This window comes from Oryctolagus cuniculus, chromosome 10 (assembly GCF_964237555.1).
Source record: "Oryctolagus cuniculus chromosome 10, mOryCun1.1, whole genome shotgun sequence".
NCBI lineage: Eukaryota > Metazoa > Chordata > Mammalia > Lagomorpha > Leporidae > Oryctolagus > Oryctolagus cuniculus.
Window position 1 is genome coordinate 81,934,475 of NC_091441.1, and position 26,780 is coordinate 81,961,254.

Below are 26,780 nucleotides of genomic sequence, written 5' to 3' on the forward strand. Positions count from 1 at the left end.
CAAATCATTAAGATTAAACTTTCTGGATTTTTTTTTAAAGAGGCTTTTTTTTTTTTTTTTTTTTTTTAACAGGCAGAGTGGACAGTGAGAGAGAGAGACACAGAGAGAAAGGTCTTCCTTTGCCGTTGGTTCACCTTCCAGTGGCTGCGCTGCGGCCGGCGCACCGCGCTGATCCGAAGGCAGAAGCCAGGTGCTTATCCTGGTCTCCCATGGGGTGCAGGGCCCAAGCACTTGGGCCATCCTCCACTGCACTCCTGGGCCATAGCAGAAAGCTGGCCTGGAAGAGGGGCAACTGGGACAGAATCTGGCACCCTGACCGGGACTAGAACCTGGTGTGCCAGTGCAGCTAGGTGGAGGATTAGCCTATTGAGCTGCGGTGCCAGCCAAGAGGCCTATTTTCTTTTTATAATTTTATTTGTTTGAAAGGCAGAGATACAGAGAGAGGTAGAGACAGAGACAGAGACAGAGAGAGAGAGAGGTCTTCTGTCCACTGGTTGAGTCACCTAATGGCCGCAATGGCTTGAACTGGGCTGATACAAAGCCAGAAGCCAGGAGCTTTATCCAGGTCTCCCATGTGAGTGCAGAGGCCCAAGGAGTTGGGCCATTTTCCACTGCTTTCTCAGGTGCATTAGCAGGGAGCTGCATGAGAAGTAGAGCAGCTGGGACTCGAACCGGCATCTGTATAGGATGCTGGTGCCGGAGGCCGTGACTTTAACCCATTACACCACAGCACCGGCCCCTTTTCTGGGTATTTTTTAGGTGCTTAGAGGCCCCCAGTATTAAAAGAGAGCATAGTGTGGTTAGGCTGCTGCTCCCTTTGCTTCTGGGACATAAGGTGTCAGATTGTCTCTTGCGCAAGTGTTCTCACGTCTGTGCTCTGTGCTGGGTTCTCTGTCATCACAGTGCCCTTTTCAAGAGAATGACAGCGTTTCTTTCAGAAGTTTCCTGGAGGAAAATGAATGCCACGCATCCTGCACCATGGTGTAAAGTCTCTTTTCAGGGATTGTTTTTCAAGTTTTTGTCTCATGTCACCCCGTTTTCAGAAAACTGGCCTTGAATTTAACTTCTTTGGGTTATTCATACAGATAATGGATCAGGAAATGTTCGCCTTCCTTCTGAAATTACTGCACGAGAAGAGGAGACTGATGTGGTTTGGAAAGATTTGGCATATGTTTTTTGTGCGTAATTTTCTGTAGAAAATTGGGGAGGGCAATAGGATTCAATCCTCTGGATTGTACTTTCTCCTGTAAGTGGAGAGTTTCGACAGTGAAAATGTGGAGAAAAGGGGAATTCTCTTTAGTATTACTTAAAAGTCTCCATAATATCACTTACACAAGAACTGTAAGATTTACTTTTCCATAGCAGTATTTTATTCATCATCAAGAACAAAATATCTTCTGAACACAGAGAGTGGACTTTGGATCGCACAGACACTGATTATTATTCTGCGCAGAGAACATTCAAAATGTCAGAGAGGGCGTCTCGTGAATTTCTGCAGCGAAGGTCGCTCATTTACTACTCTCCAAGTCAGTTCTTGGGTCTGCCAGCGTGACAGGCCGACCTGCAAGATGGAGTTAGCCAGGATGCTCAAAACTGCCATAAAGAAGCTATGAAGAGTCTATTGCCATCAAGTAAATCCCATTAAACTCAAACACATCCTTAACTATTAAGCACCATGAGATTGTTAGAAAGAGCGTGCGTGGGTTAACTCAGATGAAGTCAGCCCCATGGAGGCTCCCAGCTGAGCTTTTTGGAAAGGACTTGGGGGAGTCATTTAAAGAGGGTTCACACAGTGGAAACTGGAGGGGATGAAGCAAGATGCAGGGATGTTTCTTATACACTGAGATGATGTGCTGGACCCATTCTGGTAGTGATGACAGATGTGCAAAGTTAGAGGGAGAAACAGAGACAGACACGCAGACACACACACATAGGAGGGTGTGGGCTGAGATCTTCTATCTACTGGTTCACACCCCAAATGGTCATAAAGGCTGGAGCTGGGCCAAGCAAAAGCTAAGAGCCTAGAATTCTTTGCTGGTCTCTCATAAGGATGCAGGGACCCAAACACTTGGTTATATTATGTTGCTTTCTTAGGTGCAATAGCAGGGAGCTGGATCAGAAGCACAGTATCCAGGGCTCCAGCTGGCACTCTGATGTGGGTTGCCAGTGTTGCCAGAATACCAGCCCCAAGTAGGTCCTTTAGGGGTTCCGAGTACCTTCCCACACAATCTCTCTATTCTTCCAGTGGTCCGGGGAGTTGAGCGTTGCGTTTCATTGATACCGGTGTTGTACTCACTCAGTGTCACTAACTCATTGAAGGTGGAGATCCTGAAAGCACTCTTCCTGGGCATCTCCCGCTGCTGCTGTGTTTGGGCAACATGGTTGATGAGAACTGTGCAGTACTTTCCGTTCTCTCAGTTGTATCAGTGACTGCTCTGGTGGCAAGTGTAACTGTGTACATGTTTGGCTAGAGGTAGGTGAGCCAGAAAGATATTTTTTTTCTCTGTGTTTGAAAATTTAAGCAATGAGCCGTGGCTGATGTATCAGTGCACTATTCTGATTTTGTTAGCAAGCAGGCACTTCATGTGGAAATGATTCTTGGAACCCAAACCCCCTTTTGCTACCAAAGAGACTCACTTGAGTAAGTAGATGGAGTGACATACTCACACATGCACACATATACAAAGATACATCAGAGTTGTAGAAGATGGAATTAAATGATACTTTTGTATTTTTCTTAAAGTTTTTTATTTTTTATTTAAAAGGCAGAGTGACGTGTTTTTTTCTTCATACTATTTGTTGAACTCTTTTACTTAGGATTGGGTTAACTTTATGGGTCATTAAATAAATTGAAAGTAGATCTTTGTAAAAATTGAGAGAGAGGGGCTGGCGCTGTGGCATAGCAGTAAAACTGCCACCTGCAGTGCCGGCATCCCATATAGGTGCCAATTTGAGTCCCGATTGCTCCACTTCCGATCCAGCTCTCTGCTATGGCCTGGAAAAGCAGTGGAAGATGGCCCAAGTCCTTGGGCCCCTGTACTCTCGTGGGAGACCTGGAAGAAGCTCCAGGATCCTGGCTTCAGATTGGCTTAGTTCTGGCCACTGTGGCCATTTGGGGAGTGAACCAGCAGATGGAAGACCTATCTCTCTGTCTCTCCCTCTCACTGCCTGTAACTCTACCTCTCAAATAAATAAATAAAATCTAGCTCTTGTCCTGACGGTTGATGTACAATGCAGTACTTTATCCATTTTAGTATTTTTTTTTTTTTGTTCTGGTACCATTGGTTGAACTCTGTAATTAACACACAATTATTCTTAGGTGTTTAAATTTTAACCGAAAAGTGATCCCTGTTAGGAATTTGGAAAACATTATGTTGAGTGAAATAAGCCAATCCCAAAGGGACAAATACCACTTGTTCTCCTTGATAGGTGACAACTAACTGAGCACCAAAAAGGAAACCTGTTAAAAAAAAATACTATAACTAGTACTCAAACAGTACTTTACACTTTGTGTTTCTGTGTGGATGCAAACTGTTGAAATCTTTACTTGATATATACTAAATTGATCTTCTATATATAAAGATAATTGAAAATGAATCTTGATGTGAATGGAATGGGAGAGGAAATGGGAAAGGGGAGGGTTGCAGGTGGGAGGGAAATTACGGGGGGCGGGGTGGCAGCCATTGTAATCCATAAGCTGAACTTTGGAAATTTATATATATTAAATAAAAGTTAAAAATAAATAAATAAATAAATAAAATCTTTTTTATTTATTTATTATTATTATTTTTGACAGGCAGAGTGGACAGTGAGAGAGACAGAGAGAAAGGTCTTCCTTTTGCCGTTGGTTCACCCTCCAATGGCTGCCACACCGCGCTGATCCAAAGGCAGGAGCCAGGTGCTTCTCCTGGTCTCCCATGGGGTGCAGGGCCCAAGCACTTGGGCCATCCTCCACTGCACTCCCTGGCCACAGCAGAGAGCTGGCCTGGAAAAGGGGCAACCAGGACAGAATCTGGCGCCCCGACCGGGACTAGAACCCGGTGTGCCGGCGCCGCAAGGCGGAGGATTAGCCTAGTGAGCCGCGGCGCCGACCAATAAATAAAATCTTAAAAAAAGAGAGTGAGAATGGGAGAGGGAGGAGGAAGAAGGGTCATAGCATGGGTTATAGGGAGAGTATGGTGGGAAGTATCAGTACTTTCCTAAATCTGTGTAAACTTGCATAACTTAAAAAAAAAAAAGGCAGAGTGATAGAAGGGAGATGAAAGAGAGAGAGAGAGAGAGAGAGAGAGAGATCTTCCATCACATATTCACTTCCCAAATGGCAGCAATGGCTGGAGCTGGGCCAGGCCTGAGCCAGGAGGCTGGAACTACATTTGGGTCTTCAAGTAGATGGCAGAGCCCAAGCTCTTGGGCCATCTTCTACTGCTCTCCAGGGCACATTAACAGGGAGCAGGATTGGAAACAGAAGAGTCAGGACTCGGACTGGCATCCATTTGGGTTGCCTGTATCACAGGCGGTGATTATACGTGCTATGCCACATTGCCGGCTCAAAACATTTTTTTTAAAAAATAAAAACACTTCTGAAACTAGTGCATAGTTTTATTCAGTTATTTAGCCGAAAGGCAGAGAGAAAGACTGTTAAATAGAGAGGGTTCCCCTCCACTAGTTCACTTCCCAGATGCCCGTAATAGCTGGGAATGAGCTGGGCCAGATTGGTCCAGGAGTCGGGAAACTGATCTCGGCCTCCCATGTGATAGGATTCAGTAATTTGAGCCATCACTGCTGTCTCTATTAGCTGGAAGCTGGAGTCGGGAGCCAGACATAGATAATAAACCCAGGTACTTCTTTATGGGATCATGGGCAGTTTTAACTGCTAGGCTAAATGCCCGTGCCCATAGTTTTTTCTGATTGTTTATTTTAAATATTTATTTATTTGAAAGGCAGAGTTGCAGAGAGAGAGAGAGAGAGAGAAAGAGTTCTTCCATCCGCTGTTTCACTTCCCAGATGGCCATGACGGCCAGAGCTACACAGATCTAGAGCCAGGAGCCAGGAGATTGTTCTGGGGCCCAAGGACTTGGGCCATCTTCTACTGCTTTCCCAGGCTATAGCAGAGAGCTGGATCGGAAGTAGGGCAGCCTGGACTCCAACCGGTGCCCCTATGGAAGGCGGCACTGCAGGTGGCAGCTTTACCTGCTGTGCCACAACACTGGCCCCGAGTGTGTGTGTGTGTGTATATTTATATATATCTAAAATGAGATGAAAGAGTGACCTGTTAGGAAATAACTTATTCATTGTGGGGAGCAACTCGGACTAGACTAAGTTACTGGAATTAAGACTTATTCTATGCATCTGCTCTCCCACAATATGGCGCTGGGAGAGGAGAAAACAGCTTCTACACAGCTGCCTCCAGTTCAGCCAATAAACTGTAGGACTTGCTCCTGATTGGAGGAGAGCAGCGTACTCGGCGTGTGGGCAGCCGAGTTGGGATTGGCGGAAGAGGACTATAAAGGAGGAGAGAGACGGCATGCACCAGGAACATCTAAGGGGAACACCTGTGCAGCCCCCGAGAGAGCCGGCCGGCGGTGTGCCGCTCCCCTGCGGAAGTGGGGAAAGTGGCCAGGGGGAAAGTGGCCAGGGCCAACCCGGGAAGGACCAGCAGCCAACCCGGGAAGAACCAGCAGCCAACCCGGGAAGGGCCGAGCAGACGAAAGAACAGCGCAGGGTCTTGTGTCGTTCCTCCACGAAGAGGGGGAGCGACAATTCATCCTGAGTAGAAGCTCAGTTTTTGTGAACAGAAACCTATCTTAGGATCCTACTGCCTGGCACAAAATCCTTAAACAAACTATGGATGAAATCCATTTTCTTTCCTTGCTTCTTTGAGCTCTCCTGACCTGCAGAGCTATAGGGTGGTCGGCCTGGAAGGGCAGTTCCCAGACACACAGTTGGGTGGTGGCTCCACAGCAGGTGGTGTCTCACCTCCAGGCCTCTGTTCTCATATTAAAAACTAATAGAAAAATTACCTATTCTAACTGGCCCTCTTTTCCTCTTGTTAATATATCTATCTAAGTTGAATTAAATGCACTTAGGAAATACTTACATTGAGTTTATAACTACTTTTATTTAGAAAAAATGGGGCATGTGGAGAATCATGTCCCAGTCATTCGTGTGTCCAGTGTGAAGAAGCTTCAGATGCTGCTCTCTCCTCACATTTGCTCCGATCAGTACAGAATAGAAGACATAAAGTAGAACAGAGAAAATTGAAATTTCTTTGTCCCATCCCCAAACTCATAATCTTTTCTGATCCACTGCCCTATACTTAGCAAATTGATTTCCAGTGTGTTTTGGCTTATCATGCCACCATTAAGTATGTTCATATTTTTTTTCTCTTAGGGTGTTTGTAAGTTCTTGTTTGGTCTTGTTCTGACCTGTTTTTCCCTCCCTGTGTTTTATTTTGGAAATATGTCTGCACTGATCCATTTCAAGAGCTGTTTCATTCATTTGGACCATTGATTGTGCTGTATTCCATTGGCTAGGCCACATTTTACTGATCCTTAGTTTTTATTTCTACTTTTTTGTTATGTCTACACCTCCATCTCCCTCTCTGGCTCTCAAAAAAAGAGAGATGTCTCCTATCTGCTGATTCACTCCCTAAATGCCCGTCAGGCCAGGCGGAAGCCAGAATCCAGGAGCCGGGAAATCTCAGTCTACTCCGATATGGGTGGCAAGGACCTCAATGCTTGAGCAGTTACTTGCTGCCTGCTGGGATGTGTGATAGTGGAATACTTGAATTAGAAGTGGAGCCTGGACATGAACCCAAAATGCAGGCATTCCACACGGCACCTTAACTGCCATACACACGCCTGCTTCTACGCAGTATCTCCTCGGAGAGAAAGAGAAACTCAGAGAGCCCCTGTAGTAGAATCAGGCTATAGCAGGGTAGTTTGCCTGTTGCCTGCTAGGGTTAATATTAAATAATGAAAGAAGGCTATAAGATCAAAGTCCTGCCACTTCTCAGGTGGGTAGAATGATGTATGGGAATGTCAATAGTGTAATAAGTGTATTGCAAAGACCAGTTTGAGGGAAAAAAATCGAAAAAAAAGTCACACAAAGTAACATTGTAAAGTATGAGTGTGTCTAATACTAGATGGCTTTTTTTTTTTTTTTGGAAGATTTTACTTATTTATTAGAAAGGCGGATTTACAGGGTAAGACGAGGAAGAGAGAAATGGAGAGAGAGAGATCTTTATCCTCTGGTTCATTCCCCAAGTGGCCTCTACCGCCAGGTTTGGGCCAGGTGGAAGCCAGGAGCCTGGAACTCCATCCTAGTCTCCCAGTGTATGGCCGGGGCCCAAGTACCTGGGCCGTCTTCTGCAGCCCTCCCAGATGCACCAGCAGCGAGCTGCATTGTAAGTGGAGCAGCCTGGTCTCTGACCAGCATTTCAGTATGGAATGCAGCGTCACAAGCGAGTGGCAACCCGACCCACTGTGCCATAACACAGGCCCCGAGTGACTTTTCAAAGATCTGAATTTGATCTTCTCACTCTGCTTCTTAAGTCTCTGTGGCAGTAACATCAGAACTCTGGCTGTTGCTTGTATACACCTGGATAGTCGGTCCCAACTTCAGATCTCTGCACAGATACCATTTCCTCCAAGGTTGGCCTGTGTAATTCATCATGTGAATTTACTTCTCTCTCAGTACTTCCTACTGTCTGTCATTACACACTTCATTTATGCACCTGTATCTTTCGTTCCTGCCTCCCCCCCAGGACAGAGGCTTTCTGATGGCAAAGCACTTGTCTGTGCTGTGTGCTGATAGACCCGGATATCAAATACAGAGGCCACCGCATAGATGCACAGTGGAAAATTGCTAAACGAGTGAACAAAGTGTGTAGGTTCTGCCTGTTTCCTTGCTAGGAGTGCATTTTTGTTTGTATTCTGCTGCTGTAACAGAATACCTCAGACTGGTCATTTACAAAGGAGAGGAATGTATTCCTTGTATTTTTGGAAGCCGGAAAGTCCAAGGGCAAGGGCATGGGGCTGCATCTGGAGAGGGAGCCCTCTTGTAGATGGGGATTCTCTGCAAGTGCCGAGATGGTGCAGGACGTCACATGGCACGAGGGGCGCAGCCCAGAGACAGCCAAACTGGCTTGTACAGCAGACCCCTCTGCAATAACCCATTAATTCACCCGTCCATGAATGAATGAGTCCATTCATGGGCAGAGCCCTTAGATATAATCACATCTTTATTATTACTCTTAGTTTTAAAGATTTACTCATTTATTTGAAAGGTAAAGTTAGAGAGAGAGAGAGAGAGAGAGAGATGTTTCATGTACTGTTCACTTCCCAAATGGCTGCAGTGGCTGGAGCTGGGCCAGTCTGAAGCCAGGAGCTTCTTTCTGGTCTCCTACTTGGGTGCAGGGTCCCAAATACCTGGGTCATCTGCTTTTCCAGACTTATTAACAGGGAGCTGGATGGGAAGTAGAGTTGGGTCTCAAACCGGCACCCATAGGTGATGCCAATGCTGCAGGTGGCAGCTTTACCCGTTAGGCCACAGCACCCACCCCAGCATAATCACATCTTGAAGCTCTCCTATCATCCTACCTGTTACTGCTATCCTGATGAAGACGAAATGTCAGCCTGAGTTTTGGAGGGGACATTCGCGCCTCCAAACAGTGAAATTAAATGCCTGTGCAATGTGATGCAACCTGAATGTGTTTGCTTTATCTGCAAATAATCCTGGTCCACTTCTGTTTGCACTGTAAAATTAAAGCGACTTTCTTTCGGCAGTGTGGTGGAACTGGCATACTGTCCAGCAGAGGACACTTTGAAAGGAGGCCGTCCAGTGTTTCTGGAGCCTTTCTTGTGTGTTTCTGCTGTGTGCTCGTATGCTCGTGTTTATCAGGGTTGTGTTTTCCCTACTTGATTCTGGCAGAGCAGCAGTGTGGTTAGCCAGCCAACCCTCCTTTGGGCATTCCTCCTTTACTATAAAGAGTTTTACATTTCTCTGCTCAGTAATGGTGCTCTTCTAGACCTAGGATAAAAAGAATGCGGCAGTATCTTTCTGGACTTCAATTCTGTTGACGTCATGAAACGCATCAGCAGCTTCTGTTTCATTCGGAGTTCCCTGGTTTCCCCCTGAACCTCGAATTCAGTGCAGCTCTGTTCATTCCCTCAGTGAAATCTGTACACCAGAGCCCCTGGCCTCTGTGTCTGTACCACTTGTTACGGTTTTCTTACCCTTTGTGCTTCTCTGTTAACTATTTATAGCTAACATTATTTTTCTGAACTTGTCAAAAAATTATTTCTTTGAGACACAGTGTTCCCTTCTGCTGGTTCACTCTCCAAATGCCCAAAAGTGGACCTCAGTCCAGGTCTTCCCACATGGATGGCAGGAACCCAACTACTTGAGCCATCGTCGCTACCTCTCAGGACCCACGTTGGTAGGAAGGTGGAGTCAGGTTCTCTGATGTAGGCTAAATGTGCACTCCTGGTTAACATTTCTTTTTGAATACTTCTCATCTACTCTGTTCCAGCGAATTTGCATAATTCAACTAATTTAATCATTGTGACCACCTACTAGGCTGGACCTGAGAGCATCCTGCACTTTTTCAGTGGGGAAACTCATTTCAGCTGCCGTTTCTGTCACACACAGGGTAGGTAGGATCCCGCTGCACCGCCACCAGGGTTTAAGAGCTCTGGCACGGGAGCTCATTCCTTTCCTTGCATTGTACGAGGCAGGGGTCAGGAGCATGCAGTTCCAGACAGACGGGCTGATCTGTTTCCAGAGGTGAGTCCTTGAAGATACTGCACTTGACCACAGAGTAAAGAGGAACAGTGTGAGTCCCCACGCGTCCACTGTCCTCTTTGTTGGGTGTTACTTTTTCCTCGCCGTAGACATAGGCTGATCATTTTGTTTGCTTTTTCTTAGCTTTTTCTTTAGCATATTTTCACACTGAAGGAGAAGTCCATAGATTGGCATTGTCACATTAAGGCTGGAACAGGATGTAGTGTCATAATTTCTTGTCTTTCAAATGGGGTTCCATTTAATCTCTCTTACAGGGTGGCACAGTTAAAGTGGCTTCTTTATCAGAGCCTGTTGGAATCAAGCAGGCCTTTTATTTTATGACACCCAGCGTTGAGATACGTTGAGTTCTATCTGTCTTTCCCTTTGCACCAACACATTTATTTGAAGCCTGGTATTTCCTAGGTAACATGACTAAGGTAGATTTATGGGTGGTGATTTGCATCGAGAACAACATTGGCAAAAACTAAAATATAACACACACTAACTTTTGGCCTGCCACAGCCCACTGAGCATCTGCCTTCACTGCCGCAGTGTAGTAAGAGGAAAATATATTTTCCTCTGAGTTTACGGCTAATTCCTTGTTTGTATTCCAGTGTCGTCATTGCTGTTGAGAGCCCGAAATGAGGTTTAAGAGGCTCTTCATTTCTAACAGCAGGCGTTCCTTTCAGAGGTAGTGGTGCTGGGTAACAGCAAGTGCAGCTCTCGCTCTCCTACCTTGTAGGAAATCGTTGGGAAAACCCTGCTAACTTTAAGGGAGGGTGCAAGCCTTTTATGTTCTAGACAACTTAATAGAGCTGCAAGAGCTACATCACTGGGTCAGTTACTTCTTAATGTTGATTTTAGGTAGATTGATTTTTCATTGCACAAATAATAAATGGGTTTGTTCTTTCAAAAAAATTTGGCATTATAGATGAGGTTAAAGCTTCTTTGGCCGCTACCTTCCTTGGCCTGCCCTGGCTGAATTTACTGGTATTAGCTTGGTGCACATCATCTGGACCTTTTCCTGTATGGATACATTATGATTTGCATATACCTATCATTAAAGCGTTTAGAATGCTGCTTTGTGTGTGGACGCGTGTGTCTAAAACACAAGTGTTGTGCTGTGCATATCATTCTCTACCTTGTTGGTTTGCTGTGGGAAGGCTGGTTTCTTTTAGCAGAGTGACTGCCAAGACTTAACTGTTCAGACTGCTACTCTTACAGTTTGTTTCCAAGATCTCGGTAGTAAAGAGATCAAAGATTGATTTCTCACTTAGGCACATGTAGGTTGGTGACACCAGGGCAGCGGTCCCCCAGGTAGGAATTCAGGAATCCAGGCTGCTTCCACCCTGTGACTCCAGTGTCTGCACAAGTGGCTTTCAGGTCACTGCAGTGAACAGGAAGGGCTTTGGAGGGTTGTTCGTGTCGTCTTAAAAGTTCTAGCACACTAGTTTGAGAGGTCCCAGACATTAGAGGAATTCCGTGTTGTCACAGGTATTTTAAATGCTTCATGGACATTTACTCCTTGATTTATGATAGATAAGCCCAACATAACCTGAAGATATTGAGAATACTTTTCATACACCCAAACCACCAAACATAGCTTTGCCTAGCTTACCCTAAGTGTGCTCAGAACATTTAAGTCAGCCTGTTGTTGGGCAGAGTCATCTAACACAAAAGCTGTTTTATATTCAAGTGTTAGTTATCATGAAGTTAGTATTGAAAGTGAAAAACAGAAAGGTTGTGTATGTATGCTCATGCGCCATCACATCATTGAGAAATCTCCAACTGATTCATTGTCAGGGGGCACGTGTGGTGAATGTGGTTTTGGTTAGCCACTCTCTTCTTTGATAGGCCCTTGGGTCATTTCCAGCTTTTGCCTTTGTTTTGTGCAGCGATACCTAGAAAATCCTCGTAGGTGTCTCTGATAGATGTTTTGCTGGGATAGACAATTGAGAAGTGGACTTCCTTGGTCAGAGAATGTGGGTGTTTTGTTTTCATAAATGCTGTCAAATTGTATTTGAAGATATTCGTACCAGTGGCTGACTTGGGTGGGTGATGTGATGAAACCCATTTTACTCTGCCTTCCACAGTGATAGGATCAAGCCTGTATCCCCCACCCCATCCACACCCCCCCTTTGGCCAACAGCACCTTCATTCCTTGAGGCAGAATGACTTCCCCTGTTTGTTTGAATTTTGATTTTCCAGGATTCCTGTAGGTATTAGGCCCTAATGCTCCTTGATGCTTCTTTCTTTAGGGAGGCTGTGCTTGGGTGCACAGTCAGGCTGAAGCCAGAGGAGCAAGTGCAGAGCCAGTGGGTGGGCAGAAGTATGCACAGATTCTCCCTTTGGGGGGCGCCGAACTCAGTGACATTTCTTCCTCTGCTCCCTTTATTGATTTGTGCCCCTGTGGTGCTATTTCCGTAGTCTCCGCGTCTAATTTTAAAGCCGTGGGGAGAAGGATGATTTCTCAGTTGTGTCATTTTTTTCTGTGTAGCTGTCTAATTTTGTGCTTTGAGTTTTCTGGTGAATTTTTGCCCGCTTAGTCATTGTCTTTTTATCTCTTGGCTCTCTTTGTCCTTCCCCTCATTTTTCATTCTTTTTCTTCTGCCTCTGCTCCCTTATTCCCTTAGGCCCTTAAATCTTGATGTGTTGCTTTTCTTTTAAGTTGGATTTTCCTCTTTCCCTCCAAGCTTAGAAATGCAGCTGAGAAGGGAGCAGTGGCGAGGTCGGTGTGTGAGCCCATGGGGAGCTAAGCTAGGAGTCCAGCTGCCCCAGCTGGTTGGAGGACGCGATGCTGTTCCAAGATGGTCACTTTGCCAAAATCCCTGTAAAGAAAGGAAGCACAGGAGGAGTTAGTCCAGCTCGCATCCTGCCTCTGGCTCCCAGTAAGATCCCAGTAAGGCCATTCCCTTCCCTAGGCTCACGGTTCCTGACTGCAAAATGAGGAGCTGTGACCCCAGCAGACCATACGTATCTTGGAACACCAGTGTGTGAAATACATGACACGAGATTCTGCCTCATCATTTAATAGATTGTTAGAAAAAGGGAAGATAATTAGTTGCGGGAGTTGTCCGTGCCATTGGAAGGGAATCGGGCTGGGGAGGTAACAGATCGACAGCTTCAACAATTGTGAGTCCCAGGAGGGGAAGGAGGTGGTGGGACCCGGGTCTAGGCCAGTGAAGGGTGTGGGAGTCACGGCCAGGGAGATGGTGGGAGCTGGAATGATGGAGGGAGTGTTGTGCCGAGGGATCAGGGTGCTCAAGAGGAAATGCAGCTGCTGTCAGAGGTATCCACCAGCTAAGAAAGAGGAAGCCAGAGCCTGCCGTCTGACCCCACCATCCAGTCTCTGACCAGAGTCTCGAGTTAGACAGAAGCTGGGTGGTAAAGGAGAATGAGGGATGAACCTAAGAGGAAGCAGCAGATATAGTCATTCCTCCATATCCAGTTTTCCCTTGAGAGTTTTTTTTTTTTTTTAGATTTTTATTTATTTATTTGACAAGTAGAATTATAGACAGTGAGAGAGAGAGAGAGAGAGAGAGAAAAGTCTTCCTTCCATTGGTTCACTCCCCAAATGGCCACAATGGACAGAGCTGCGCCAATCCCAAGCCAGGAGCCAGGTGCCTCCTCCTGGTCTCCCATGTGGGTGGAGGGCCCAAGCACTTGGGCCATCCTCCACTGCTTTCCCAGGCCACAGCAGAGAGCTGGACTGAAAGAGGAGCAACTGGGACAGAACTGGCACCCACATGGGATGCCAGCACTACAGGTGGAGGATTAACCTAATGCACCACGGCGCCGGCACCTCTTGTGAGGTTTTTGATACCTGTGGTCAACCACGATCTGAAAATATGAAATAAAAACTTCCAGAAATAATACATACAATTAAAATAAGTTTTATCATAGCCTGTTGTTATAATTTTTCTGTGTATTATTAGCTATTGTTAATCTGTTACTGTGCCTAATATCATATGTTAAATTTCATCATAGATAGGTATGCATAGGAAAAAATACTATAAATAGCACTTGGTACATTCCATGGTTCCAGACATCTCCTGGGAATCTGGAAATGGATACCCCTTGGGTAAGGGTGACTCCTCTACTTGGCAGAAACAGTTGAAAGCTATCGGATCAGGTGATTTTTTTAAAGATTTATTTATTTATTTGAAAGAGTTAAAGGGAAAGACAGAGAGGTCCTCCACCTGCTGGTTCACTCCCCAAATGGCCTCAATGGCTAAGGCTGAACTAGGATGAAGCCAGGAGCCAGGAGCTTTATCTGAGTTTCCCACATGGGTAGCATGGGAGACTAGGGCCATCTTCCGTGGCTTTTTGAGTAGCATTCAGCAGGATTAGAAGTAGAGCAGCTTTGACTCGAAACAGCATCCATATGGGATACCAGCATCGCAGGTGGTGGCTTTGCTGTCTGTGCCATCATGCTGGTCCCAAGGGTCAGATGATCTTTAAACTCTTATTTTAAAGATGTCTTAAAATTTGTTTTTATTTATTTTAAAGGGAGAGAGGGAGGGAGAGAAAAGAGAGAGTCATATAGAAAGAAAGGGATCTCCGTCTGCTGATTCACTCCTCAAATGCCCACAGTAGTCATGGCAGAAGCTGGGAGCTGGCAGTGCAGTCAGAGTTTCTGTGTGTGTACCAGGGACTCAATTGCTTGAGTTGTCATGTGCTGCCTCCCAAGGTGCTCATATCAATAACAGGAATCTGGAATCAGGAGTGGAGCTGGGACTCCCGCCCAGGAACTCCGACGGGGATGCAGGCATCCCAAGTGGCATCTTAATCGCTGTGCCAAACTGCTGTGCCTGCCCGTAAACTAGGATTTCAACGGGAGTTAAAATCTCCTTCTGCCCTGGTGGTATCTTGGGATCACATCTGTTCACATCTCCACCTCCTTCCCTGACAAAGCCAGCAGCAGTCACATTTTCCTTTCACGTGCTCTGCCAGCATTGCATCAAAGTCTTGTTCTTGTTAGACTGTTAGCTTTCTTGACAACAGGGATATCATCTTAACTCTGCCTCAGCGTGTGTCACCAAGGGGACCCTGGGAATGTGGGGTCAGAAGACAAACACAGGGAACCCACAGAATGTGACAGCCATCAGTACCCCTGCACAGAGAGCCTAGGTCTTTTACTGCCTCCTGTGACGTATGCTTCAGCCTGGCTTCCTACGATTGTTCGATGAGTCAGGATAAGCTGTGTCATATACGTAAGCTGGGTTCTGTTTCAGCTTCTCGGATCATCACCTGGGATGCGTCTGTCCTCACTGTGGCCTCTCACTGACAGATCTGCTGCCGTCTTGAATATTGTTTTTCCCCTTGTCATATGAGAGAGATCTTGGGCAGAGTGGGAAGGAGTGCAGTGTAATGTTGTCCAGGATGGGTCACACAGTGGATGTCCTTGCAACTGAAGTGGCTGGAACTCGCTACATGGCCTTATGTTAACTTCAGCTAGGGCACAGAAGTGCCTGGAAGGAGGAAGACTGGACATATCTGTTGATTTGCACTAATGACAGCTGCAGAGAGAGATGATAATGCTTGACTTTTTGTGATAGGTTTAACCATTTTATAATAGGATTGCTTAGTATACCGCCTGGTGCATGGTGAGTCATGGTAGACAGAAATATTATTGTTAATGTTAATATTCAGTAATTCTTTTTTTTTTTTTTTTTACGATTTCTATATTTTTATTTGAAACAGTTACAGAGAGAAAGAGAGCTCTTCCATCTGCTTGGTTTATTCCAAGTGGATGGAAGAGCTTTATTGGCTGCAATGGTGGGGGCTAGGCCAGGCCTAAGCCAGTAGCCAATAGCTTCTTCTGGGTCTCCCATGTGGATACAGGGGCCTAAGCACTTGGGCCATCTTCTGTTACTTTGCTGAGTACATTAACAGGGAGCTGGATCAGAAGTGGAGCAGCTGGGACTGCAACCAGCGCCCATATGGGATGCCTGCCTCACAGGCGGTGGCTTAACCCACTGTTCCACCATGTTGGCCCTCTAAAGATTATTTTGTTCCAGTATACTTTACACCACGAATTGCTTAGCAAATTTCTCTTCACCTTTTTGTTTAATCCTTGAAAATGCAAAAGCTAACTTCAGTTGTTCCTCTCTAGCACAAATTCTATTTATTTATTTGAGAGGCAGAGAGAGAAGAGAACAGAAGAGAAAATGCGCAAGAACTCCCATCTGCTGGTTAACTCCCCAGATGATTGAAATGGCCAGAACTGAGCCAGCCCAAAGCTGGGAGCTGAGTATTCAATACAGGTCTCCCTTGTGGGTGGTGAGAAGCCAACTACTTAAGCCATCACTGCTGGCTCCCATTATCTGCATTGGCAAGAAGTTAGAATTGGGGGCCAGAGTGGGGACTTAAACCCATCATCTACATTTTTTAGGATGCAGACTTTTTTTTTAAAGATTTTATTTATTTGAAAGATGGAGTTACAGTTACAGACAGAGAAGGAGAAACAGAGAGAAAAGTTCTTGATCTGCTGGTTCACTCCGCAGATGGCTGCAATGGCTGGAGCTGTGCCCAATCCCAAGCCAGGAACCAGGGGCTTCTTCTAGGTCTCCCATGTACATGCAGGGGCCCAAGTACTTGGGCCATCATCTACTGCTTTCCCAGGCCGCAGCAGAGAAATGGATTGGAAGAGGAATAGCTGGGACATGAACCACTGCCCATATGGAATACCCCGGGATGCAGACATGTTTAACTAGTGTCCTGGCTGCTTGGTCAAATGCTCATGCCAGCACAAATTCTTCGTAAGTGGAGCTGACGCAATTTAGTTTTATACTTAGGGACTCTCCTTTTTCCAGTTCTGTATTGGTCAAAAATAGATGATCTTTCTCTAAGAGGATTACTTTGTGGAGTGATGGGTTGGATGTCAACAGTGGCTTTGGAACTATGCTCACCGTCTTGTTTTTCAATTTAAGAGCAACAGACTTTAAGCTGGCTTTCACTTGAGTCAATGTAGAAAGAGTCAATATGTATTATATGCCTATGAAGCTGCTCTCTGGATCAATTGCAATTAGTTGGCAGCAGATTGCATTAACATACCTAAAATTAATACAGTGAATGTTCTGATAAAAAGGAATTGACCACAACCACACTGTGGCTGTTTTTAGTCCCTCTGAACTGTGCTTTTCAAACTGTATTTTCTTTTTCTTTGGTTAATGGCTTTAAATTGGTTCGTCAACATAGACTGAATCCATCGATCCTTCCCACTTGCCTTTTAAAAGTGGTCCCAGATAATGGCACATCTGTAACGTTTAATGTTTTCTTTCATTAAGGAGCTTTTACTAAATGCCTTAAACTTGTATTTTTCTTATTGTGTTACGTGATGTGCTGTGAAGACTGTTAAACCTGCGTGTATACTCATTTATGAAATTTTGTGTTTTTTGAATTGCTAATGTTTCTTAGGACTTAAAAAAGTCAGAAGTAGGGTTAACAAATAATACACAGCTAGCAAACCAAATGCAAGAAGTGATATGAGTCCTGCTTGTCTGGCAGTTTATTTTTATCCCAGCATTATTTATTTCAAAAGAAGAAATGCACTATTACAAACGTTATTGTAATTATTATAAGGATAAAAGAGCTGTCTTTAGGTTTGATCATGTCAAAATTTAAATTTTTACAGATATGCATAAATTATGTCCTTTTTCAGTTCTTAAGGAATAACTTTCCTATTTTTAGAGGTGGTCCATTTCTGGGATTGAGAAATTGTCTTTATCAGGGACAAAAAGGTAGGGTGTATTCATTTGACCATCTGACTGGTCTGTTTTTAGCGTCTTCCATATGCTAAGTACCTTGCTGTTTCTCGAAACATACCAAGAAGTTTAAGGCACCCCCAACAAGAACTTGGTCTGGTTGTAGAGATCCAGAGTCTAGTTGGAATTCCTGTTGTCACAGAGGGCTCATGAGTATGCTGTAGCTTGGAGAGTCTGAATAAAAATGTCATTTTAAGGACAAATCAGAAGTCCTGGGATCTAATGTTTCTGTTTGGCAAACCACAGGGACCTCGGTTTTGGGGTCTGTCTGGTGCTGCCTTGGATAGCCACTGAGGCGATTCCTAGAAGTCGCCAGAGCATGTACCAGGTGATCTTTCACTTGTCAGCAGTCCTGTGATGCAGCTGTGAGATTGATTTTTCAGTTTGTATTAATGGCATCGTCATCTTCCCTCCTGCAAGTGGTGGTTTCTTTGTGCCATGATTCATGAATGGAAACAGACTAAGTGTATTCAGTTTTTTGTTTTTTTCTTTCGCAAATGGAGCTTCTGAGTTTGTTGGGAAATCTTACTGGATGAAATGAAAAGAAGGAAGGAACTTTTCCTGTCGTTCTGCCCTTTGACACTGCCTTCCCATACAGATTAAAAACCAATTGATAGTGTATATTGGAACATTGCTTTTCCTTGAAACGTAAGCACAATTATTGCAATATACAAGTTGAAGATTAGGAAGTATTCTAATTAATAGTGAGTCTTTTGGGTTATTATACTCAACTGTGATGTACAAAATAGAGAATCTCATCAAATACAAAGTGGCTATTCTTGGACTCCATTAGAAACTAAGATGTATTCATCCAATTTTCTTCATTATAACAAAATACCTGAGGCAGGTCAACTTTATTTAGCTCTCAGTGTAGGATGCTTCAGGTTCAATCAGTGTGTTGCGGACTCTTGCAAGTGCTCCCTTTGGCTGCCTCACCTCATGGCAGATGACAAGGTCTGGAAAATGTGCCTAGGGAAGATCACGTTGCAAAACTGGGATGTAGAAATGCTGGAGTCCCCCAGTCCCTTCAGAGGGTCTGTTCTCAACTGACCTAGGATGTCTTTCTAGGCCCTACCTCTTTAAACTATAGCAGTGACCTCAGAGATTTACCAATGCCATCTCACTATTCCAAGTGATCAATTTCAGTTCACAATTGATCATAATGAAAGGACTAAGAGTCAAAGGAAGCACATAAACAAGTCTAGTACCTGCTAATACTAACTGATAGAATAAATAAAGGGGAGAGTGATCCAACATGGGAAGCGAGATACTCAGCAGACTCATAGAATGGTGGATGTCCTAAACAGCACTCTGGCCTCAGAATCAGCCCTAAAGGCATTCAGATCTGGCTGAAAAGCCCATGAGAGTATTTCAGGCATGGAAAGCCAAGACACTCTGGCAAAAAAAAAAAAAAAAAAAAAAAAAAAAAAAAAAAAAAAAAAAACCCTAAATGAAAGATCTCTGTGAGTGAGATCCCAGTGGCAAGAACAGGTCTTCAAAGAAGGAGGTACCTTTCTCTGAAGGGAGGAGAGAACCTCCACTTTGACTATGACCTTGTCTAAACAAGATAAGAGTCGGTGAACTCAAAAGGCTTCCATAGCCTTGGAAACTCATGACTGGTGCATAGGGAGATTACTGATGCCATAAACAGGAGTGTCAATTTGTAAAGTCAACAACAGGAGTCACTGTGCACTTACTCCTCATGTAGGATCTCTGTCCTTAATGTGCTATACATTGAGACTTAATGCTATAATGAGTACTCAAACAGTATATTTCACTTTGTGTTTCTATGGGGGTGCAAACTGTTGAAATCTTTACTTAATGTATACTAAACTGATCTTCTGTAAAAAAAAAAAAAAAAGAGAAGAAATTATCAATTCCCAACTTGACTCTCACTGGGATTAAACATGACAATAGGTCTGATCTGATTTCATCATCATTTAAAAAATCATCTATTATTTTTCACTTTATGTGTGGGAGCAAACTGTTGAAATCTTTACTTAATGTATGCTAAACTGATCTTCTGTATATAAAGAGAATCGAAAATGAATCCTCATGTGAATGGAAGGGGAGAGGGAGTGGGAAGGGGGAGGGATGCGGGTGGGAGAAACGATATGGGGGGGAAGCCATTGTAATCCATAAACCGTACTTTGGAAATTTATATTCATTAAATAAAAGTTAAAAAAAAAAAGTTTTCCTGGTATATTTTACAATGTTTAGCAATGAATAATGCTGTGTGCTTTATTATTTGGAGTAGAGGTTGGACTTCAAGACATAGGCTATGTAATAGAAACTTTAACATTTTTCTTAAAATAATCACATCATTTTAAAATACTTGCAGACTCATAGAAAGTTGCAGAAGGGTGTAACAAATCCATGTACCCTTTGCCTCACTTTCCTCTAACATTGATGTTTTTTACAAGGGGATTTGAGCATTCTCGGGTGCTTCTTTAAAGTTAAGAAAAAAGATGTGAAATTAACTTCAAGATGTCATGACTTTGAACAGCCCTTGTCTTGATTGTTGAGGAACAGTTTTTTTTGTTGTTGTTGTTGTTTTTGTGCGTGTAAATTGTTGAACTCTTTACTTAGCATAGAGTTGGTCGTCTGTGTGTAAAGTTAATTGAAAATGGATCTTAGTAGAAAATGGGACTGGGGATGGGAGAGGGAGGAGGAGGAGTGGGAGAGTGGGTGGGATGGGAAAATCACTATATGGTATGATGGGAAAAATCACTATATCTTAAAGTTGTATTTATGAAATGCAGGAAGTTTGTATTCCTTAAAAGGTTTCTTTGAGGGAAAATAAATTTGAAAAGTACACAGAAAAATGATATTAAAAATGTATTTATTTTGCTACAAAAAAGTTGAAATCCATGCATACATTTTCACAGTATGTGTTTTCCATGAACTTTTTTATGATTCCTCATATGTAAGAATTTGGACTTTTTGGTGTGCCAAAATAAACATTTTTTTATTCTGCTTTTCCCCCAGATCCTTTAAACACCTTTGTATCATTGTAGTATAGTGTCAGAATGAGGAAGTTGGCCTGGTAGATTCCTGTTAATTCAGTAATTTCAGTTTTTAGACTATAGATAATATCCCTCTGTCACTGTATTTTAAATATCTGCATTCATTGAGAATGTATGCATTTGTCTTTAATATGTTTGATTAAAAATAGTATTAAAAATGGTGGGGCGGGCATTTAGTTCAGCAGTTAAGACACTTCTTGGGATGCTTGTATCATGTGTCAGAGTGCTGGCCAGCATTCAAGTCTTGGTTCTACTCTTGATTCTCCTTTCCTGGTGATGTGTACCCTAGAAAATAGTAGGTGTTGATTCAACATCAACATGTAGCGAGTCCCTGCTACCCATGTGGGAGACCTGGATTGAGTTCCAGATTTCTGGCTTCCCCCGGCCCAGCCTTGGCTGTTGAGATGTTTCACAAGTGAACCAGTAGATGGGAGATCTGTTTGTCTGTCTCTGCCTTTCAAATAAAATAAATATTAAAATGCTTAAGAATGAGGAATTCACATAGTTTCTCTTTCGCCTGTCTGAACCCCGTGTTTCTGATTGGCAGCTGGTATGCCTACAGAAGTGACGAATGTGTAGAATACAGGCTGTGAGTGTTGACTGTGGTTCTTGTTACTGATGCCTGTGCTCCCTCTTTCCCTCAATCTCTAGGGAGTTCAGCTCACCTCCAGAAGATGGCTCAACCTGCAGGAGTATCAGAGCAAGAAGCTGATGTCTGACAATGGGGTGAGAGTGCAGCGATTCTTTGTGGCGAACACTGCCAGTGAAGCTCTGGAGGCTGCTAAGAGGCTAAGTAAGTGAATGTGTAACAGGTAGAACATGCCCAAGGTAGCAGTGAATCCATGGGCAGTGGTGTCCCCTGCTGCTCCTTCTGGGCCAAGGGACTGCACCCACAGGGGAAGACGCTGGTGAGAACTTTGCATTGCAAGAGCCGGGGTCCGGTCAGGAAGCCTTGTTTGTTTCACAGGACAGAGCAACATGTGGGATGTCATCTTCTGGTAATCTTTCTGAGTTTACAGTCACGGTTTCACCTCTCAGCCGTGGTTTAGCAGCTGGGAGCAAGATCAGTATGGCTGAAGGGTGTCATAGAGAGGAGCCTGTGGCAGGGTGAGTTAGCATCTCTATAGTAACCGCAGAACTTGCTGTGAGCTCCCTCTGGGGGAAGGGGGAGGATATATGCTTTGAAGCCAGGTTCAGTTTTGTCCCGTGTACTGGCTCTGTAACCTTGCCTATGTGTCTCCTCCTTGCTGTGCCTGTTTCCTTAGCCCTGGATCATAGCTAACAGTGTTCATCTTCCAGTGCTGCTGTGAGTCTGTCAGGGAAATTGTACACTGTAGTGGTGGAAAGTCTTAACTCATTTCCCTAATCATGGATTGAAAAGTTAGGAATCGGCTCCTGCTGTCTGCTTCTTAGTAGCCATGGCTTCCAGTGCTATACAGATTGTCTTGCAGTTAGTTTGGTTGTGCAGTGTCCATTAGAAATACAATGGGAGCCATCTAAGTATTTTCGAGTTTTCCTATTTTCTGTTGAGAAAAATGAAAAGTGGGGTGAGTGTTGTGGGACAGAGGGTTCAGTCACTGCCTATGACACAGACATTCCATATGGGTGCCACTTGTAGTCCCAGCTGTTCTGCTTTTGATCCAGCTCCCTGCTGATGTGTCTGGGAAAGCGGTGGAAGATGGGCCAAGTATTTGGGCCCCTGCACCCGTGTGGGAAACCCAGATGAAGCTCCTGTTGTTTCAGCCTGGCCCCGGCCTGGCCATAGCAGGCATTTCACAAGTGATCCAGCGGATGGGAGATTCCCCCTCCCCAATATTGCCTTTCAAATGAATAAGTAAATCTTTTTAAAGAAAAAGAAAAATGAAAAGAAATGAGTGAAATTAACTTTAATAATAGACTTTATTTACTCATATTCAGACCTCATTTCAGCATGTCATTGACATTAAAAAATTATCCTGGGACATTTTATGTTCTTTTTATGTCTGAATCTTCACAAATCTGGTTTTTGTTTTGTATCTGCAGCACATGTTACTTCACACTATTGTATTTTTTGTGTGTGATTTATTGATTTATTTGAGAGGCAGCGTGATAGAGAGCAAGGGAGAGGCAGATCTTCCATCCACTGGTTCACACCTCAAATAGCCACAATGGCAGGGGTTGGGTGAAGCTGAAACCAGGAGCCTGGAACTCCATCCTGTAAAAAAAAATTAGCAGTGTGGCATTACCCGTGCTGGGACTAGGGAGGGAAAAGTCAGACAGTGAAGCCAGCTTAAATAAAACGGCGTGAAAGCTGAGCAATGAACATACATTTTTAAGAAACTGATTTTAGTTCTTGAGTGGTTTCAAACTAAGAACTCGAGGCAGATGCAGCCATGTGTGTGAGCACAGGTACCTGCTTTTACCTGTGTGTTCCTGAGATGCTCTGTGGGGCTCTGTCGCCAACAGCTGGCCTCTGTGTGGTCCTGCTTACAGCTGGGTGAGAACTGAGAGAGCTAATCCAGGCACCTCATTTGCTGAGTAACTGATTTATCCTTCCCTTCCTCAGTGAACGGTTTTGGTAGAAGGAAGATGTCTTCTGATTTCTATTGCAGAATAGTTTTGATCTGAGGAGCATTTCATAGAACTAGAGGAGGAGCTGGTTCCAGTTCTAGTTGTCTAAAGGTGAAATGAGGGTTGGCGCTGTGGCATAGGAGGTTAAGCTGCCTCCTGCAGCCTCTGCATCCCAGAAGGGTGCTGGTTCGAGTCCTGGCTGCCCCCCTTTGGATCCAGCTCCCTGCAGAGGGTGTCCCAAGTGCTTCAGCCCCTGCACCCACCTGGAGACCTGGAAGAAGCTCCTGGCTTCAGATTGGCCCAACTCCAGCTCCTGCAGCAATTTGGGGAGTGAACCAGCAGATGGAAAGACTTCTCTCTGCCTCTCCTTCTCTCTGTAGTTCTGCTTTCAAATAAAATAAAATAAAAAAAGATAGGTGAAATGAGTTATGATCGTAAAGATGAAAGCTAGTGTGCACATCACAGAGGCTTCTCAAGGGAGCAAAGCAGAAAGAATCTGGCAGAACTGCGCAGTGCTTGGATTCTTGTCAGCTACAAGATTGAACAAAACTGAAAGTGCCACGGCTGTTGACCATGGAGATTTGAGATTAAGATGGAAACTGTATGACATACACACCTTCCTGATTGCCTCTGAAATGGGACCTGCACCTAATAGTTGGGGTATTATAATGAGGAGAATACATAATACGCCCGTGGAGCAGTGCTAAGGTGGAAGTGCTGTCTGTGTCACCAGTGGCATCAATTCCAGGTGGTTCACTGCTTCCATGATTTAAGTGCTCAGGCAGATCAGATGTAGCATAATCAGTATCCTGTCATTTTTGTGTTAGAAGAGTTTTTAGTTTAATTTGGAACATGATTGAAATGTGTTTGCTTATCATTGTTTTATTTATGTGTTACACATTCTGTATGCATTTTATGAATAATTATATGTTATGAAATATTTTGGAAATAAATGCCCACGGTTTCCAGTGTAATCTTTGAATAGATTATCCCACAAGTCAATTTCTTTGTGTCTGACCCTGTATTCCTGGTTGCTTGTTGTCTGTCTGATCTCTGGCCCAAGTGGGGCTTGTTGCTCTGTTGCTCCAAATCTTCTCTTCCTCCTCTCTCCACCTGCTGACTCAGCTGGGATGGATCCGGGATATCTTTAATACCTTTATTGTGTATCATATTCAGCCATTTGCCAGATCTTGTTATTGTTAGCACAGCATTGTTATTTGACAAGTAGAGAAACAGGCAAGATAAGGTTAAAAAAATTACCAAGGTTGTACAGCTAATAATCAACAAGGATGGGATTTGAGCCCAACCACGTTTGTTTTAATCTCCTCTCCAAGCATTTTCTTCTTTGCTAACTGGATGATGGTATTCTCGAGAGATCGTTATGTGTAGGTCAGCATTTTCAAAATGGAAAATGCATATTAATAAAATTAGAAGATTGGATTAAAAGTAGATGTGGCAAAGTCTAAGGTGCAATTTATAGAAACTGTGTGATCTGCAGATATTTTCTTAATGATTCATTTTATTCTATCTCTTTGGGCAATAGAACCGTACGCCATGTCATTATGGGAAGCTTGTGAATTTAAACAAAATGGGCAAGACAAAGCTTTAGTTGACGAAGTACAATTCACAGTGCTAAGATATTGAGTTAGATCCTCATTTTCTTGCACAAAATATTGACTTATCTTTGATTGGGTAAATTTGGTTTGGTGAGTCAAATTTTTAGTATGTGGATAATATTCATTTCTTCAGTAGTTCGTAAGTGCTACCTTTCCTAATCATGCTTTAAGGAAGGCATTATTTCCCTTCCATGGAATTGCTTTGGGAAGCTTATTAATTATATCCTTTTCTCCTTTTATGGCCTAAAATTAATGAATGCTGTCAACAGATAATTACAGAACAGCTACTGTGTGATTGACTAGTCTCCATGCTACCTTTTAAATTCTCTTTAAAGATAAATGAAGGTGTATGTCTCTCATAACTCAGAAGGCCCAACTTAAAAAATAATGTTTGAATATATGCATATATGTAAAATCTACTTGAATATAAACAGTCTTGGACCGCTACCTCTCGGGTTTTGGTATCTGCACAATTTATTAATGGTTCCATTCATGTTGACGTGAGGCTCCTAACATTTGATTAAGCAAGGAAATTGTGTTTCAGAAGCTCACAGTTTAATTTTTTTGCCAGAAAAGAAAATTGAAATATGAATGAAGAAATTAATCTTCTCTGAGTTAATGACATGCATCTTAAAATGGAGATAAAGTGCTTTCATTGAACTTTCCTGGGTTTGGATTGCTTTCGGCTACAGCATGTCTTCACGTAGTCAGTATGATGTTATTATTTTCATTTCCTATAATCACATCCTAAAGCCTGGTGAATTTCTTACACCATTAAGGAATTGTATTTTCTGTGAAAAGGGAACTGCTAGCCTGATTGACAGGTGCTATTAATCGAACAGGCAATTAAACGCATCACCCACTTCCTCGATTCTTGTGGCTTTGTCCTGTCATGTTATGTGGCTAGGATCTTGCATCCTGTGTGTTGAAATGATGGTGATTTTTTGGCTTTCTCTGAAGTAAATCTTGCCATTAGTGATGCGTTGTTTTGAATCTGGAGTGAGTGATGCAGACGCACTAGTGGGTAGTGGCACTTACAGACCCTCAAGGTGGAAGCAGTGCCTGCTTTCTAAGAATAGCAGTGGAGTTCACCCCAGATTGGTGGGTGGCTCCTGGCTGTGAAGTGATTGTGTCCCTCGCCGCTGCTGCCCCGTGGGTTCTTTCCTATTTTCTCAGTATGAATCTCCTGCTTTCTTGGTAATTGTATGAGCCTTCTAGTATTTTTTCTGTAACTTAGCTCATGCTTATATTACCTGTTTGCTGCTATCCTGATGCATCCAAATACAGTGCTTTTCCCGGGTTCTAAGATACACTTAAGTATTCCACAAATATTACTAGTAATCAGAAAGCCTTCGCTTCCTATTGTTTGCTTGAGAATGCTCCAAGAAGCACCTGAATTGAAGTGAATGAAGGACCAGTGTCAACAAGTTGTAGCCTTTACTAACAGTTCCTACTGTGTCTATTTTTGCAAAGCGCTCACCTCTATTCTTATAAAATATTCTCTTCTACAGAAGACTTCTCTGGGTGTCTCCTTAAAAATCTATCTGTGCTACTGTATCTTTTCCCTAATTGTCTTGTGGTGTTCACAGAATAGAAGCAGCAGGAGACCTGAGAGTGAAGGCCAAGATCAAGGCCGGTTGTGGGCAGGCAGGCTTTTTGGGAGGGTGGATGTAGCTTCCTTGTAGTTTCCTTAGAAACCAAGAAGAACAGCACTTTGAAAGCCACTGCCTCAACTTCAAATGTGACAGGAATAGAAATCGAGGATTAATTCTTCTTCCCACATTTTAACTAATAATAATAATAACGGTGGTATTGTACCTCTGGGTCTTTCCTCTGTGCCCAGCATCCTGCCGAGCATCCATTGTCATCTTTCAGAATCGTCCTTCCTTTAAAGCAAAGGGAAGAGCTTCCCTTCAGTACCAATAGTCTCAGATCTCTGTGTACCCAGGCACAAGTATCCGTGGTCAGTAACATAATTACATTGTATCATTAATTGAGTTACCCAGGAACTTGTTTTATAAAGCTCTTTTGTTGCAGTT

At 43.6% G+C, this 26,780-nt stretch overlaps 1 protein-coding gene across 1 annotated transcript in view; it reads left to right on the forward strand.

Moving 5' to 3' along the window:
- The window catches only part of SUCLG2 (succinate-CoA ligase GDP-forming subunit beta), a 296,898-nt gene that overhangs the window by 49,392 nt on the left and 220,726 nt on the right, over positions 1 to 26,780 (forward strand). Inside the window, exon 2 of the mRNA XM_002713297.5 lies at positions 21,227 to 21,368. Coding sequence (XP_002713343.1) covers positions 21,227 to 21,368 — 142 coding nt within the window. The remainder of the gene's footprint in view (positions 1 to 21,226; positions 21,369 to 26,780) is intronic.